The sequence below is a fragment of the Ursus arctos genome, unplaced genomic scaffold (genome assembly GCF_023065955.2).
Source record: "Ursus arctos isolate Adak ecotype North America unplaced genomic scaffold, UrsArc2.0 scaffold_19, whole genome shotgun sequence".
Classification (NCBI taxonomy): Eukaryota; Metazoa; Chordata; class Mammalia; order Carnivora; family Ursidae; genus Ursus; species Ursus arctos.
The window spans coordinates 51,117,345-51,134,176 of NW_026622863.1; the positions used below are offsets into that span (position 1 = coordinate 51,117,345).

The window sequence follows — 16,832 nt, forward strand, 5'->3', positions numbered from 1 at the left end:
TTGTCGTTCTGCTCTCTTCTAGGCAATTTCTTCAAACCTATCTTCCAATTCACTAATGCTCCCTTCAGCTGTGTCTGGTCGGCAGTTAAGCCATCCAGCAAGTTTCTGGTTGCCACGATGATGTTTGTTTTGATCATTGTAGCTTTGATTTGGTTCCTTTTCAGTTCTCACTAACTCCTGCTTTTTCACTATATTTTGAATTTCTTCTTTTATTTCTTTAAATATGTTAAGTGTGTTTCAGATTATTCTCATCCATAAATTCTGAGGTCTCTGATCATTGTGGGTGTGATTCTGTAATTTGTTGTTTGTGCTGACACTGGCCTTTTCCTGGTTTTTTTTTTTTTAAGATTTTATTTATTCATTTGAGAGAGAGTGAGCAAGCAAGAGAGGACAAGTGGCAGCGGGCGAGGGAGAAGCAGGTTTTCCACTAAGCAGAGAGCAGAGAGCCCATGTGGGGCTTGATCCCAGGACTCTGGGATCATGACCTGCTGAAGGCACATGCCCAACCAACTGAGCCACTCAGGTGTCCTTCCTGGTGTCTTTTGATTGACTGGGAGCTCCTGGTCCTGTGGGAATTCTCTAAGGCAGAGGCAGAGGGAGAGAATCTTAAGCAGGCTCCACACCCAGCACAGAGCCCAATGCGATCTGGGGCTCAGTCTCACGACCCTGAGATCATGACCTGAACTGAAATCAAAAGTCGGATGTTTAACTGACTGAGCCACCCAAGCACCCCTCTAAGGTCTGTCTTTAAAGGGTGTTCCCCGAGAGAAGGTCTGCCTCTGTTGGGGAGGGGCACCCACACCTCATTGCTCTTACACTAACTTTCCCGCTTGGGTTTTTCTGGGGGCTCCACAGACCAGTACAAATTCTGGCCCCAAACTGGTGAGGATGTGAGTTCTTGTTTAGGAATTCTCAGAGAGGACACTGTTTCATCTTTCACCCACAACCAAGGCTGAAACAGACAAATGTCTTCACCAACTTTCTCCATGGAACATTTTTTTTTTTTTTTTTGTTCTAGTTTACCCACTGAGGAGTCCCGGACTTTAAGTTTTCCAGTCTCACCTCTTGCACTGCTCAGGCCCTAAGCTTTGTCTCTTATACTCCATTAAAACCCAGGCTTAAAACCACCAGGGCCCAGCAAACAGCCCAGAACCACGACCATCCACAGCACATGCTCAGCCCCGTGGGTCTGTGTTTTCTTATTGTTTCTCAGTTCCTTGGAATTCACTCACTGAGTGATAGGGCCCATTCAGCCCTGCTTTTCAAAATAGACATTTTTGATATCTTATCCAGTATTTTGTGGTGTGCTGAACCATAAGGGGCTTTTGCTGATCATTTAGTCTGCCATATTACTAAAAACAGAAGTCTTTCAGTTGCCACTAACTTAACTAGCATGGCTGGTTCCTGGACTGCTGGAATGAATGGCCTCCTGTTTTTCATACCTCCAATCCAATTTCCACTTTCTCTCTCTCTTTTTTTTTTTTTAGAGAGAAAGAGAGCATGCGAGTTCGAGTAGGGGGAACGAGAGGGAGACAGAGAATCTCAAGCAGGCTCCACACACAGTATGGAGCCCGACACGGGGCTCCATCTCACGACCCTAAGATCATGACATTAGCCAAAATCAAGAGTCGGATGCTTAACTGACTGAGCCACCCAGGCGCCCCCACTTTCCACTTTCCAGAGAGGTCTTTTCAAAATGCAAATCATACTACGTCTCCCACTTGGTAGAAACCCTCCACAGCTCCCCACTACATCAGTGAATACTAAACTCCTTACTCATGGTCTACACAGCCCTGCACGTCTGCCCCCAGTCAAGATGTCCATCTTTATTTTTCCCACATGCATGGCTCCTCCTCTCACCGCACAGCCTTTCCCTTAACCATGCCTTAATGCCTGGAACTCTTGTGCCTCCCTCACCTCCCTCACCCCACTCTTCACTTAGCTAACTTTTATCATCCCTCGGTCTTGGCTCAAATGTTACCCGTTGAGGGAGGCCTTCCTCGATTCCCCCAGAAACAAAGCTCCCTTATGTGGGTTCCATGCTCCATCCATTTCCCTTTTGTTATACGTTCTCCTGATAATTGCTTCTTCAATGTCTGTTCGCCCTACTGGCTTCCAAAAGCTCTGCAAAACCAGAAACCAGGTACGTGTCATCTGTGTTACCACCTCCCTGGGACAGACAGCACCTAAGTACACAGGAAGCGGTCCACGTATATTTGTTGCTTGATGACTGGGTGAATGAATCATGAACTGAGTCCTAGGTTGGCATTAGAGAAGACTGTGGTTAAAACTGAGGCTCTAGGGGCGCCTGGGTGGCACAGCTGGTTAAGCATCCGACTCTTGGTTTCGGCTCAGGTCATGATCTCAGAGTCGTGAGATCGAGCACCATACCAGGCTCCATGCACAGCACAGAGTCTGCTTGAGATTCTCTCTCTCCCTCTGCCCCTCTTGCTCATGCTGGCGTGCACTCTCTCTCTGAAATAAGTCAATAAATCATAAAAAAAGGAAATCCTCAGGCTCTGAACTCAGGTGAAGGTAAATACTGTTGGGATCTAATCTAGAACCCAGACACAATATTGGAGATGAAGAGCCATTTTGAAAACTCAAGTCAATAAACATGGGGGGAACCCATCTGCTCAGGATGGCCGAGCAGAAAAACAGGAGCCTGGGTCTCTTATGGCATTATGGGAACACCATTCCTCCACTGGACTGGCCCCTGCAGACTTTTTTAGTATGAAAAAATAAACCCACTAATTTTTTTCAAAACTCTTGGGGAAGCATCTTTCTGCTGCTTGCAGCCAAGTGCAATCTCAAATGATAAAATGAATGTCACGTATGCCTCCTACCTTCTGTGTCCTTCAAGACAAGTGAACTTGCTTTGATTTATCAATGCAGCATCTGTGGTTGGGCTTCCTATTGGCCAGGACCTCTGCTGCTATTCCATTCATTCAGTCAGTCAACTGGTGAGTTTCTCAGCACCCAACTCTGCCAGGTCTTGGGTGCCAAGCAAGACAGCAGTGAAAGGGGAGGGAGGTGGCCCAGGACGTGGCAAAAATGGGCTGATTAGGCACTGATTTTGAATGGAGAGCAGACAAGATTTGCCGGAGGGCTGAAGTTGTGGGGCGGGAGAGAAGAGGGCTGAAGGAAGATGACTGCAGGGTCTGGTCTGAGAAACTCGATTAACATGGTTGCTGTTTATACCATGATGGGAAGTCTATGGAAGGGACAGATGGGCAGGCGGCAGTCACGTCAGCTCAGCTCTGGACATGTGTGGAGATGCGTATGGGACACACAACAGGTGTTGCAGGCAGTCTGATATACACACATGAATCTGAATTTCAGGGGGGAGTCCAGGCTGGAGACAGAAATGTATGAGCTGTCAGCTATAAAGCCATGAGGCCGATCAGATGCCAAGAAACTGAGTGTAGACAGACCCTGAATCCTGGGCAACTCCAGGATCAATTCAGGGTCAGACAGGCTGCCAAGCAGACCGTCCTCCCTCCCCAAATGCACGCATGCACGCATCATTCCCCAGAGGCCTGGTTCTTACCTCGGAAGGATGACCTAATTGGTCTGACAAAGGTCTGGAACCCTTCATGCTCCTCTGCAGACAAAGGTTTTCCGCAGTAGGGGCAGAATTTGAACGCTGCTTTGATACTTTTGCCACAGTCTGGACAGAAGGTGATCATGCTAGAAAACAAGAGGTGGAGGGAGGGAACAGGAAGCTGAAACTGAAACTGAATGCACCACCAGTGAGTCATCATCTGAACTCCCCATGGTGACGGGAATTCAAAAGGAAGAAAACTTATCCCGCTGGAACAGACTCTCTCAGGAAGTGGCCACTTCTGAAATGAATTCCTGCCCACTGCATCCAGCCTCTACCCACGCATCTCTCCCTTGTGGCCCAGGGCGGGTAAAAAGCAGAAAAATGCAATGTGAAACTGCAGCTTTCACGGGAGACACAGGAATGCCTCGGAGTCCACGGAAGTTATGCAGGAGATCTGCTCCAGTCATGCGAGCATGGAGGGTCTTCTGCCATGATCTGTGATGTTCATTTCTTGAGACACATGACAGGGATGGGAGAGACTGCGGATGCTCACCAATTAGCCTCATGCTCGCCTACACGTCCCAGGCCCCACCCCGCAGTTAGATTGGGGCCACGTGACTAGTTCTGGCCAATGGCATGAGAGCGGAAGTCACTTCCCAGCCGAGGCAGGTAAGAGAGGGAGGGCCTCCTCCCTCGCCCAGCCGCAGCACAGAGGCCGCTGGAGGCCACGTAGTCCGGGTGGCAGAGCTGCAAGATGGAGGAGGGCAGCCTGGTGCACACTGGAATCTCACGATCAGCAAATAAACCTACGCTGCATGAAGCCACCGGGACTTCAGAGTTTGTTATGGCTCTACAGCCCGTCTTAGCCTGACGTACTTAGTGAGACACATTCACCACATTATCCTCTAGGTCTTGTGTGTCTCTGGAATATTCCCTAACACTTGTAAAAATCAAAACGAACGTTACATATAGAGCCCATTACAAATGAGGACAGGACAGGAGTATTTATTTGCTGGGACTGCTGTCCCTAAACACCACCCAAGGGGTGGTTTCAATGACAGGAATGAATTTTCTCAGAATTTTGGAGGCTAGAAGTCTGAGATCAAGGTATGAGTTGGGGCACCTGGGGGGGCTCAGTTAAACGTCTGACTTTTGGTTTTGGCTCAGGTCATGATCTCAGGGTCCTGAGATCCAGCCCTTCACCTACCCCCCCAAGAACAGGGCCTGGCCCACGGAAAGCCTTTTATGTTAGTGGTTGCTATTACCGTACCATGGTCTGTATCCAAATTATATTCCAGTTGTTAATGTTTCTATTTTTCCCACTCTCTGTCCGTAAGTCCTGAGCCTCGCAGGCCTCCCCATTTCCTCTTGGTCGTGACTTATGGAATTCTAGTGCTTGCCCTTGAAAGCCCCAGGCGATCCAAACAGTGAACGAAAGAAAGATCAGCCAGAGGAGACAAGGGTTCCTCTTCCCCTTGGTCTGCAGAAGAGCAGAAACCACACTGTGGGAGAAAATGGCCCTTCCTTCATTTCACACAAAGGAGTGGTGTATAACATCAGGCGGCAAAGACTGCAGCCAAGTATCCTTCAGCCTCGAAGAAACCTGTAATTCTGACTGGTTGTGTCACTTAATAATTTACTGTCCTAGTCATGCCATTTAAACGGACATCTCTATTTTCTCGAAGGTACAAATACTGGTGAGTATTTTTGTTAAGCCAGAGGAGTCACTCCACTTCTCCCTTCTCCCTTTTGGCCACAACAAACCTGAAGCCCTTGTGTTGATGTTGGAGCCACAAGATCAAAATTGCCTAGAGGATGGCTACCTTGAAGAGTTGTTCTAGACCTTGTTTTAGTGAGAAACTTGTATTTGGGTTAAGCCACTGAGATTTGGGGGTTGCTTCTACTGCAGCATAGTCTAGCCTCATCTGGCTAGCGTACTGAGACTTTGCTAGGTTACTTATGTAAATAGAAATATGAAAATCCAGGGTGCCCGGGTGGCTCAGTCAGTTAAGCGTCTGCCTTTGGCTCAGGTCATGATCTCAGGGTCCTGGGATCGAGCCTCACGACGGGCTCCCTACTCGGCGGGGAGTCTGCTTTTTCCTCTCCCTCTGCCCCTTACCCTTGCTTGTGTTCTCTCTCCCTCTCAAATAAATAAATAAATAAAAATTAAAAAAAATATGAAACTTCATGGCTGTTTTAAGTGGCTTTGCTTTATGTGGAATTTTCCCCAGTGCCAAGTGCCTTGGCTAAAGACGGCTTCTAGGATGGGGCAAGAGTTTAACTCAGTGACCCTGGCATGCCCATGATAACCTTCCTCCTGGGAGTGAAGTCTGAGAGCAGCAACATAGAGAAGATGGAACAGGAGCAGGATGTGGGTGGGGGAAAGTCCTTAAGGGGCATGTCCCTGAGGGGATGGTACCTTTATGGGATCACGGTCTGGCCCTCAGATTCACTGGGCTGGCAACTCCATCTTAACAGTATCCTGTAAGTGAATAAAAATGGAGAGGTTGACTCAGGCCCACTTCACATATAAGTGGAAGATAATGGTGTTTATCGATCATTGGTGACATAGCCAGCACGTGCTAAGTTCATCCATTCATTAATCATTCACTGAACTCCTGATATGTGCTATCCACTCGGGATACAGCAGCGAAGGCAACAAACAGGCTCTTGACCTGAGAAAGCTCATATTCTAGTGGCAGAAGAGGAAATTGATAAACAAATGAGCAGGGGCGCCTGGGTGGCGCAGTCGTTAAGCGTCTGCCTTCGGCTCAGGGCGTGATCCCAGCATTCTGGGATCGAGCCCCACATCAGGCTCCTCTGCTAGGAGCCTGCTTCTTCCTCTCCCACACCCCCTGCTTGTATTCCCTCTCTCGCTGGCTGTGTCTCTCTCTGTCCAACAAATAAATAAAATCTTAAAAAAAAAAGAACAAATAAGCAACTGTTTAATAGGTCAGATGAAGGTAGTGCTATAGTCAACGCTCAAGAAATACGGATGGAAGAAGGAAGTCTCAAAGTGAAGTCACCTGTTCAAGGTCACATGGCTAGGACTTAAACCCAAGGCTCCAACACTCAGGATTCTTTATCAACCATTCACCCATTTATTTTATTTATTCAACAAATATTTACTGAACATCTGCTATGTGTTAAGAATTGCGTCCCTCGGGGCGCCTGGGTGGCTCAGTCGTTGGGCATCCCAGGGTCCTGGGATGGAGCCCCGCATTGGGCTCCCTGCTCTGCTGGGAGCCTGCTTCTTCCTCTCCCACTCCCCCTGCTTGTGTTCCCTCTCTCGCTGCCTGTCTCTCTGTCAAATAAATAAAATCTTAAAAAAAAAAAATTGCATCCCTCCTAGAATGTTCTCAGACACAGCACAGCAAAAGAGCTAAAGGCTGGACTCCACCTACCCGCAGGAAGGACAGGTGTCTAGATAACCAAGATTCGCCCAGGCTCCCCCCCTCCAAAGAGACCAGGGATGACAGGTGCCCTGTCAAGCTCCCCACTAGCTCAGCCCACCTCCGTCGTAGCCCCGACCACGAAGAGCCAACAGTGGCTTGCAGGGGTCGCAAGGCAGGTCGGTTATCCCGGCGACCAGAAGTTTCTTTCCTCGAGACCCCAGCCCCCAGGGGCTCTGTCTCCCCCAAAGGATCGTGCTGACGTCACAGGCACCACAACTGCACTGTGGTCAGTGGATCGTGAGACCTCCTCCTACTCCGTCTCACCTTCCCCTCACCTCTGGACTTTGTGAGCGGGACGGATAGCCAGACGTCTGCGGCCAAATTCTTCGACCCTTCCCTGAGAGTAGGACTCACCTTCTTAGTTGTCCCGCGCAAACTTCCGGGTGGCGGAAAGCGCTGCGCGCGCATCCTCCACCCGGAGGGAGGACAGCGCCCGCGCAGGCGCTGCTGACCTCCAGTCGGCCCTCGGGCTGTGCGGGGGAGGGATTATTTCCTCATCGCCCGTCCCCATTCCACCCTCTTTTGGAAGTCTCCTTGTTCTACTGCGCATGTGCAAACTTGGAGCCAATCGTAAGGAGGGATGAACTACGAGGCATCTCTCCGCCTATCAGAGAGAGGTCATATTATCCTTTTCCCGCCTCGACTCCGCCCCTTACTTCCAAGCGTCTTTTCAGGAACTGCCTGCTAAACGCGTTTCCGTGGCAACCCTCTGTCGCCTTCAGGCCGGAGGGCGCTGATTAGGTTGTCGTTCGACGGTGTAAAAACTGGACTACAATACCCACAGGCCAGGCCACCTGGTTCCGATTTTGTTTCTACTCTATTTCCCAGAGTGCTCAGCGGAACCTCTATGGCCGAAGAAGCGGGTGAAGATAGGAAGACAAGGGAAGGAGCCCGCACAGTCTTCTGGGAAACGGAGTCCTCGAGCTGGCGCGGAGTCTCCTGGGTGGAGTAGTTTGAGGAAATTCACGCGGCGCCGGAAGTGGTTACGAGGCGCGAGTGAGAGGAGTTGGGTCAGCGTCTCCCTGCCGGCGGGAGTCGCGTCTGTTAATCTGGCCGATCGCAGTCTTGAGGTGAGGAGACGCCGAGGCTGGGGTAGCTGAATACTCCGGAGGCTTGGGGTCTCGGTCCTTCCTGAGGGGTGACGGAATGCCACGAGGCGATTTGGCAAGGGGCGCGCCGTCTTGGGCAGTAGGTGGGGTCTTGAAGGCTGTCTGTTTAGAGCCTGATCTGGGCCAGGCTCTCGCTGAAACGGTTTCCAGTCCTCACCGGAGCCCTTGAGAGGGGCGGTTATATTTTATTTTACTTTTGAGTAGAGTCTGAGGCCGAAGGAGGGGTTGAGTTGCCCGAAGTTGAAGCGGGGCAGATCTGGAGGAATGAATGAGTGGGAGGAGTTCTTGTGGAGGTCGAAGTATTTCGCAGTTGAGCGCCTCCTGTGTGCCAGGCGCCGCGCTGTTCTCGCATTTCCTCCTGTGATCTTCGCAGCAGCGCTAAGTGCAGCTCCTGGCTTTTATCGGCTGGCCCCCTTGGCAGCATCTTGGGAATCACAATTTTTCAGAGTTTAGAAAGTTAATAGGGTGCATATTTTATAGTTAGGCAACACCCCAGCGGATCTGGGGCAGTTCTTGGAAATCCATTATTTCTGCCGGGAAAGGCGTGAATCTTCACACTGTTCATAGCCTGTGACAGTTTGGGTTCAGTTTTGCCGTTAATTTATGAATAAAGTTCTGGTTTTCAGAGCTTTTTTTGGCTTTTAGAGTTACAGATATGGGACTGTGGATCTGTTTCATTTGTCCCATTTTGTACATGTGGAAACCAGGCGCAGAGAGTGTGAATAATCTGGATTTAGTCATGGCCCCACACTAAGAAGAAGTAAGACTTCCCAACTCCAGGGCCCAAGATTTTTCAGCCCTGTAATTGGCTCAAGTTATTCTGACAGCCTTAATGACCTTGAGCTTCACAGACGGGCCGCCATTTCTTCTGTCCCAGGGCTCAGTGGATGAGATATGGACAGAACATGATGTGAAAACTGTAGACAGAGGTCTCAGATTTAGATGTCTATAAGGGTCAGGCAAATAAGGTAAGGGAGAGAACACATCTAGAGGAGGACTGTGGGGCATCAGGGAGCACTTGTCCCATCTAAGGGGGGTAGCTTTAATTAGGCACCAACTGACAGCTCAGTGGGCCAAATCTAGGATTTTTCGGAAACTGGAAATAGAATTTTTAAGCGAAATTTCCCAGTTTTCAAGTTTGAGACTACTTAAAATAATTTTCTTTCAAAACCTCCTATCTGCCAACACTGTGGGGAAAAAAACCCAAAAACCAACTAAACAAAAAAAAAACAACACACCAAAACCCCACATCTGTGGACCAAATTATACTCACAAGTTAAGGCTTAACCTCCATGATGTGAGGAAAATCAGTGACGAGTATATGTTAGCACTTACAAGTCTGCCACATTGCCTTATCTGCGATCAACTCTGGAAAGCCTCGAAGATCATTTTTTCCATAAATTTGGTATCCAGACCTGACTGGAACTGCTTAGAGTTATAACCTTTAATTATCCTACCTAGAGTGAATATTTATACCTTTCACTCTAGAAATATCGACGTTTTACAAAATACTGCCTGTCCCACACTGCACTGTGATTTTAATGAAATATATTGTATGTATGCTGTATCAACTTCTAAAAAATCTGAAAATTTCTGGGGCTCCTGGGTGGCACAGTCGTTAAGCGTCTGCCTTCGGCTCAGGGCGTGATCCCGGCGTTATGGGATCGAGCCCCACATCAGGCTCCTCCGCTATGAGCCTGCTTCTTCCTCTCCCACTCCCCCCGCTTGTGTTCCCTCTCTCGCTGGCTGTCTCTCTGTCAAATAAATAAATAAATCTTAAAAAAAAAATCTGAAAATTTCTGAACCTCAAAGCACATCTGGCCCCAGAGGCTTAAGAACTGTGGACCTGTCATTAAGTCAATCCTGATGCTTTGTGATAGGGAGTGTTTTCATCACTCCATCGATACGTGCCAATTAGGAAATTCACAGTGGCTATCGAAGTATAAGCCCTATGGTACAGTGTTTTGTATCTTATGGGTCATGAAAATAGCTCAGTGGGCAGTGGCCATGATTTTTTTTTTTTAAAAGAAGTAAAATAGAAGAGACTAGAATAGAAAATGGATCCTGGTACATTCTACTTTGAAAGATTCAGTATTATTTCATGAAGCTTTTGTTTACTTATGTGTGTGAATGAGTAGTAATGGTATATATTGTTTTTGTTACTGTGGGTCATGGTTAAAACAAAAAATTTGGAGAAATCTTGCTATTATAGAAATAGCAAGTTTTGGAGGCCAACTCACCTGGCCTCAGATCCTAGAGATGGTAATCAGAAATCCCAGAAGTCATCTGAGGTGTTCAATTAGACATTGTGTTCTGTCAACAAACATTTAAAAAGTGTCTACTGTGCTGGGCCTGAGACACAGTAGTGAGCCAGGCGGAAGGTCCCACCACCTTACTGGGCACCTCTCCCAAACATATAGCTACTGACTGTAACAAGTGCCGAGAACGGTTATGAAGTTCCTTTGTAGGCTCTGACGCACAGTGGGAAGGAGGGGCTGGGGTAGTTTCAATAAATACAAAATTGTTGTGATTCCTGCAGGGAGCCTAACCTTCAGCCTGATCTTCCTACTTCCGGACATTTTGGGGGCTCATCCAGCATGGCCAGGGAGTCAGCCCTCGGAGGAAGGGAGACTTTGCCCCAGCTCCCTTGTCCCCCCTGCAGCCCTGCCAGTGGGGAACGTAGAGGGAAAGGAGAGGGAGCTTAAACAAGACCTCCAGCTGCTGGGCCCTAGTTGACCGTGACTGAGGTGAGTTGAGGGCCCCTCTGTCCCAATCAGTCATCCCCAGAGCTTGCACAGCTGGCGTACCTTTATTCTGGGTTCATTGTCCTCTGGCGGCCCCCAAATGATCCTCTTGTTAGGCTGTCGCTCCCATGCTCAGTACCCTTCCAGGAATCCTTACTGCTTATAGCATAAACTCCACATTTCTCAGCACGATCCTGCTTGATCTTCTCTGTTTCCCTAAGTAACCGAAACTCCCTTCTTGGCTTCAGGGTAAAATGTTACACTGTACTTCCCAGATTCCCAGCCTTTGCTCAGGCTCCACCCTCAACCAGAACGCCCTACCCGCCATCTCTGGCTGGTAAGTCTTACACAGCCTTTAAGACACACCTCAATCCCCCCACCTTCTCTGGGGAGTCAGCTTTTCCCGGCTCTGCTCCCCCATAGCACCCCCTGCTGCCTGCACCATAGGGCAGATCCACCTGGATGTGGTTGTTCCTGCCCCTGTCTGTCAGCCCCACCAGACAAGGTGCTCCTTCGGGACAGGTACTGATTGGGTCTTACCTCTGGCCCCCAGGGACCAGCACAGGCCTGGTACACAGGAGTTCTTCCTCTACCTGGTAAATACCTGCCTGTCCTTAATGACCCAACTTGAATATCTCACCCGACCAGGAAGCTTTCCCTGACCCCACGGCAATGTTCTTACGCCCTTTCCTTGCCACAGCCCTGGATACCCCCTCTGTCAGCCCTATCTCCTTACACTCACTACCAGCATCCCTGAATGTCCCCTCCAGGCCAGGGACCGGGTCTGCCACCTCTGTGCCTCCAGCATCCTCAGATGGGTCTGGCACACAGGAGAAATGACTGTTGAATGAATGCATGCTCTGACTGTGCCACTGGCCAGTATAAAACTCTCTGTGGCTCCCTAGTGCCCCATGGATCAAGTCCAGGGTCTTCCCACACCCTCCACCACTATTTCCAGGGCTGCTGCTGTCCAGCCAAGTTGAGGAGTCTGGGGAAGGACGCTTCTTGGGACTCTCTAATCTGGCTTCTGCTGCAAAAACCTCTTTGGCTAATCCCTTCCGACAGGGTATAGACAGCAACAGTGTCAACTACAACTAAGAAAACACTCACTCAAACCTCTTTTTTTTTTTTTTAAATATTTTATTTATTTACTTGACAGAGACACAGCCAGCAAGAAAGGGAACACAGGCAGGGCGAGTGAGAGAGGAAGAAGCAGGCTCCCAGCCGAGGAGCCTGATGTAGGGCTCGATCCCAGAACGCTGGGATCACGCCCTGAGCCGAAGGCAGACGCTTAACGACTGCGCTACCCAGGCGCCCCCCACTCAAACCTCTTTAAACAGTCAGTAGATTCTGTGGAGCACAGAACCAAAAAGGCCAGCGGGGGTGCCGGCTCGATGCACCAGCTCACCCAGCGTGGCCAAGACCCAGTTATCGTCCCTATCTCTCAGCCCCACTACCTCTTGGCTCCATCTTTGTCCTGAAACAGCTGCCAGGACTGCACGCCCCCACGTGCCTCCTACGGGTAGGCTTTGTTCTAGGCGCTGTATCTACACAGGAGGGCACCAGCTGTTGTGGTCCCTGCCGTCACGTGTAGCTCACCTGTTTTTGGGGGGTAGGCGCGCATCTGTTCGCGAGGGCTGCTGTAACCAAGTGCCTTGGACAGCAGAAATGTATTGTCTTAGTTCTGGAGGCTAGAAATCTGAAGTCAGGATGTCAGCAGGGCTCCTTCCTTTTGGAGGCTGCTGGGAAGAATCACTTCCATGCCTCTTGCAGCTTCTAGAGGGGCCTGCGTTCCTTGACTTGTGGTCACATCCCTCTGATCTCTGCTTCCGTCATCACCTTGCCTTCTCCCTCCTTTGACTCCTTCTGCCTCTTTTTTTTTTTTTCCAAAGATTTTATTTATTTATTTAGACAGAGAGAGACAGCCAGCGAGAGAGGGAACACAAGCAGGGGGAGTGGGAGAGGAAGAACCAGGCTCCCAGAAGAGAAGGCTGATGTGGGGCTCAATCCCAGAACGCTGGGATCATGCCCTGAGCAGAAGGCAGACGCTTAACGACTGAGCCACCCAGGCGCCCCGCTTCTGCCTCTTATAAGGCTATCGGGCATGACAGTCAGGGCCCACCTTGATCATCGGGGAGAACCTCCCCATCTCAGGACCCTTAACTTGTCACATGCCCCTCTGAACCCTGACCCCAGTCCCGGTGTCACTGACAGCATGTCACATTTTAGGAATTTGTTCCCCTTGGGGATGCAGCCATGGACTTCACCTTGGAAGACTGGGAGCACCTGGGGCTGGACCAGGGGGACCTGTTCTGGGACACAGCGCTGGACAACTACCAGAACCTTTTCCTACTGAGTGAGTGTCCACTCCAGCCCCGGGGGCCTGGTCACTGCCCTGTTCAGTGGTTCCTGAGCGCCAGAGAACCAGCATGACGTGGCCCAGCAGTGCCCAGCTGGCCACTTCTGGCCACAAACCCACCTCCGGGGACATTGGCAATGCCCGGTGACCTTGCTGATTGTCAGCACTTGGGAGTCGGGGGTGCGCTCCTGGCATCTTGTGGGGAGAGCCCAGGCTTGCTGCCACACGTCCTGGAATGCAAGGACAAGCCCCTACAGCTGAGGATTATCTGATCCCAAATGTCAGGAGTGAGAAACCCGGATCAGCCCCTGCCTGCAGCTCTGGCCTCCTCAGCACTTTCCTCTTTGTCCCTGTAGAGCTGACACTCAGAGTCCTCGCATCTGCCTTCCCCTCTGCTAGAGGACTTGTCTCCTCCCTGCCCCCAAGACGGCCTGTGAGCCAGTCCTCCTCTGTCTCCTGCTCTGCTCACCCACCACCCCTGCACTTGCTAACTGCTCCTTTGATGCTCTGTCTCCTGCGGCTGGGACGGGCGCCCTCTGAGGGCAGGGGCTTTCCACCTGGGCTGCTTGCTGGTACAACCCCTGTGTCTGGAACAGACGGTACCTGCCTTGGGCACTCACCGAGCGGCGGCTCAGTAAATGCAGGAGCAGCTGCGTCAGGAGCCAGGTCTCACACTGGGACCGTGCTGCGAACGGTCCTTCAGTCCTGCGGTCACCCCACGAGGAAGTCTGACTCCCTGTTTGGTGGGCCCTTCTGAAATCGAGGTCCACAGAGGGGAAGTCACCTTCCCAGCTATGCTGAGGTCCCCGCAAGCACCCTGTGTTTGGTGGTGTACAAGGAGGACTCGCAGGACTCAGCATGTAGTTGTACTTCCAGCCATGACGTATTACAGAGAAAGGACCCAGCACAGGCAGCAAAGGGGAGACCAGAGCCAGCTTCCAGAGCCCTCTCCCTGTGGAGTCACACAGGATGCATACCGAAGTGACAACATGTGTGAAATGTCTACCAGGGATGCTCGTTAAAGAGACTCAGTGCCTGTAGTTTTTACTGGGGGCCGGTCACAGAGGTGCAGTCTGCCTGGAATGTACCAGAATTCTAGACTCCCAGCAGGAAAGCAGGTGTTCAGCATGACCATTAAGGCGCAGGGGGCCCCTCTTCTTGGTTTGGGAATGCTGGCACCCTCCTCAAATCCAGATTCCCAGACACCAGCTAAGGGCCAGCCTCACAGATTTTCTCTAAACTCTGCTCGATGTCTGCTGCAGAAGCAGCTTCGGGGAGGCTCAGACCTCCGTGTCTTTTCTATCTTTAAACCACGGCCCACAGTAAATGCACGCTTCCCTCGACTCCCCTGTGCATGTGTGTGCACATCCAAGCTGCGTATTAGCTGCTCTTGCTAATGCCACAAGCAGCAGCTTAAAACAATTCTTACAGTTCTGAAGGTCGGAAGTATGATGCGGGTCTGATGGGGCTAAGCTCAGAGTGTGCAGGGCTCGATCCTTCGGGAGGCTCCAGGGAAGAGGGTTACTTTGCCCCTTTTCAGCTAGACATGCCTGCATTGCTTGGCTCACGGGCCTTTCATTTTCAAGCCATAAGGGGCTTTCCCTCCACTGTAGCTTGGTCTCCCCCCCCCCCCCATATTACCGCTCTGCTCCCTTCCTTGAGCAGTTTGCAGAGGGCAGAGCGCAGGGCCGACTGGGCCGTGGGAACCGGCATGTTCTGTCACAGGCCTGGCCCGCGGAGGCCTCAGGTGATGCGGGCTCCCTGTGTGCATGTTTGAGCCACGGGTGGCTGTGTAAGTACGAGCCTCTCCACCTGGCAAACTGGTCATTCCTCGAGAGCAGCTGCAGGTCCTCTGTTTCCCCAGCCCTGGCTGTCACAGTGCTGATTGCCCTGGATGGTGACTGTCTGGGTCCCTCTCCTCCACTGGACTGGGAACCCAGCAGGGCAGGTGTCCCCAGAGTCGCCCAGTGCAGCATCTGGCCCTCAGGAGTGGTACGCTGAATAAAGCGTTGGCTAGGCAGGAAAGCCAGAAGGTTCCCACTAAGCAGCTGGCTGGCCCTCCATGTCCTGGTTGATGACAGTGCTCTTCTCTGCCTGCAGACCCCTCCAAACCCAAACTGACCTCCCATCCAGATGGCACTGAAGAGCCGAAGGTGCTGGTGAGAGAAAGCCCAGAATCAGCGGGCCCTGGTGAGTGGGCAGGGAGGGGAGGGCAATGGGCCCGCGGGACATGGCCCTTTGTATGCCATCCGTCTCTGGAAGTTCCATCCAGACCCAGAACGTTTATCCAGACATCTTTTTTTTTTTTTTTTAAAGATTTTATTTATTTATTTGACAGAGATAGAAACAGCCAGTGAGAGAGGGAACACAAGCAGGGGGAGTGGGAGAGAAAGAAGCAGGCTCATAGCGGAGGAGCCTGATGTGGGGCTCGATCCCCTAACGCCGGGATCACGCCCTGAGCCGAAGGCAGACGCTTAACCGCTGTACCACCCAGGCGCCCCTATCCAGACATCTTGACCCTGGACTGATGCATGTTGCTCTGCCAAGTGTTGGCTTCTGTCTGCTCATCCCGGCGGGTTGGGACCCTCCCTCTGCCAGCCTGTCTTGTCTCCGTCTACGTCAGTGTTCAGCGTGTGGCTGTTCTGGTGCCTTTCCTCGGTCTCCTCTTCGGTCCTTTCACGCTGAGCAGGAGGTGACCTTCCGGGCCCTGAGTCCGTCTGTCCACCTTCCTGCCTGTGCCCCTGAGCCCTGCGAACCCCCAGTCTGTCCCACCCCTCTTTGTACAGGTGCGTCCCACAGGGCACAGTGGGTGGCTGCATCTGTGAATAACTCAAGCCCAGGCCTAAATGCAGCCAAGAACATTTGTTCTGGTCTCTCCTGAGGGCCACGGTTTCTCCGGGGGGAGCAGGTTAGGCAGTGAGGGTGTTAACCTGGTTGAGGTGTCCCCAGTGGGAAAAGGCAGAAGCAGGGGCCTTGCCTGGGGCACAGGAGGCTTTTCTCATGGTCAGATCATTAACATGAGAAGGGCCCCCAAATCAGAGACCACAGGGCTGTGGCCACATGGCTCAGTCTCGGCCTCCACCACCCAGTCAGGACGCAGTTCTGTTCTTGGCTCATCCCTTGTGACCTCATGAACGTGGACCCTCTGTAGCCTCCTGTCAAGCGCACCAGTGTTTGTGTGTAGGTGACCAGCCCCGGCACAGGATCCTGCCACCTCAACAACATATGCTGTTTCCAAACACGTGTAGCTGTGCCTTTACCAACCAAATCGGCCCTCCAGTGGTAATAACTGTACTGTGTTATCATCATTTATATCTCTCTTCCTGTTAAATGGCGCCCTTCTCCAGGAAGTGGGCCATAGCTGAGGGGACGATGGCAGAGAATATCTGCTGAGAGGCTCCCCTTCCCAGTGGAGCCCTTCTGGCTGCCCAGTTCCCCGCTTAACTGTCCTGGAAATAGGCTGTTTCCTGTGATGCCAGTTCCAGCCAGGTCACCACTTTGGCCCCTTCTCCTTCATCGCCTTGGGGACAGGCTTACTGAGGAGCCATCACCCGTTCTCCCTCTTGTCTGTCCTCGCCCTGCAGCTCCTGACTTTTTTACCCCAGAGAATGGGAGACA

The 16,832-nt window shown here is 51.3% G+C and overlaps 1 protein-coding gene and 1 non-coding gene across 7 annotated transcripts in view; one reads left to right on the top strand and one right to left on the bottom strand.

Annotated features, from left to right (window-relative positions):
* Window positions 1-7,543, bottom strand: part of VRK3 (VRK serine/threonine kinase 3) — a 32,961-nt gene extending 25,418 nt beyond the window's left edge. For 2 of the 5 annotated variants that reach the window (XM_026481777.4, XM_026481774.4), the window contains exons 1-3: window positions 7,278-7,425; window positions 5,967-6,029; window positions 3,551-3,690 (exon numbers count right to left, since the gene is read on the bottom strand). In XM_026481777.4, coding sequence (XP_026337562.1) covers window positions 3,551-3,689 — 139 coding nt within the window. In that variant the 5' untranslated portion in view covers window position 3,690; window positions 5,967-6,029; window positions 7,278-7,425. Of the gene's footprint in view, window positions 1-3,550; window positions 3,691-5,966; window positions 6,030-7,266 lie in introns of all 5 variants that reach the window. The other 3 variants (XM_026481775.4, XM_048223771.2, XM_026481776.4) reach the window with 3 other exon arrangements.
* A 393-nt stretch (window positions 7,544-7,936) lies between these two features.
* Window positions 7,937-15,415, top strand: LOC113243269 (uncharacterized). Of its 2 annotated transcripts, XR_008960196.1 has the most exons (4): window positions 7,937-8,072; window positions 10,651-10,858; window positions 13,085-13,211; window positions 15,315-15,415. It is a non-coding gene; the product is annotated as an uncharacterized LOC113243269 (transcript). The 2 variants fall into 2 exon arrangements; XR_008960195.1 differs by lacking the exon at window positions 10,651-10,858 and having other exon boundaries at window positions 7,965-8,072.
* The last annotated feature ends 1,417 nt before the right edge of the window (window positions 15,416-16,832 follow it).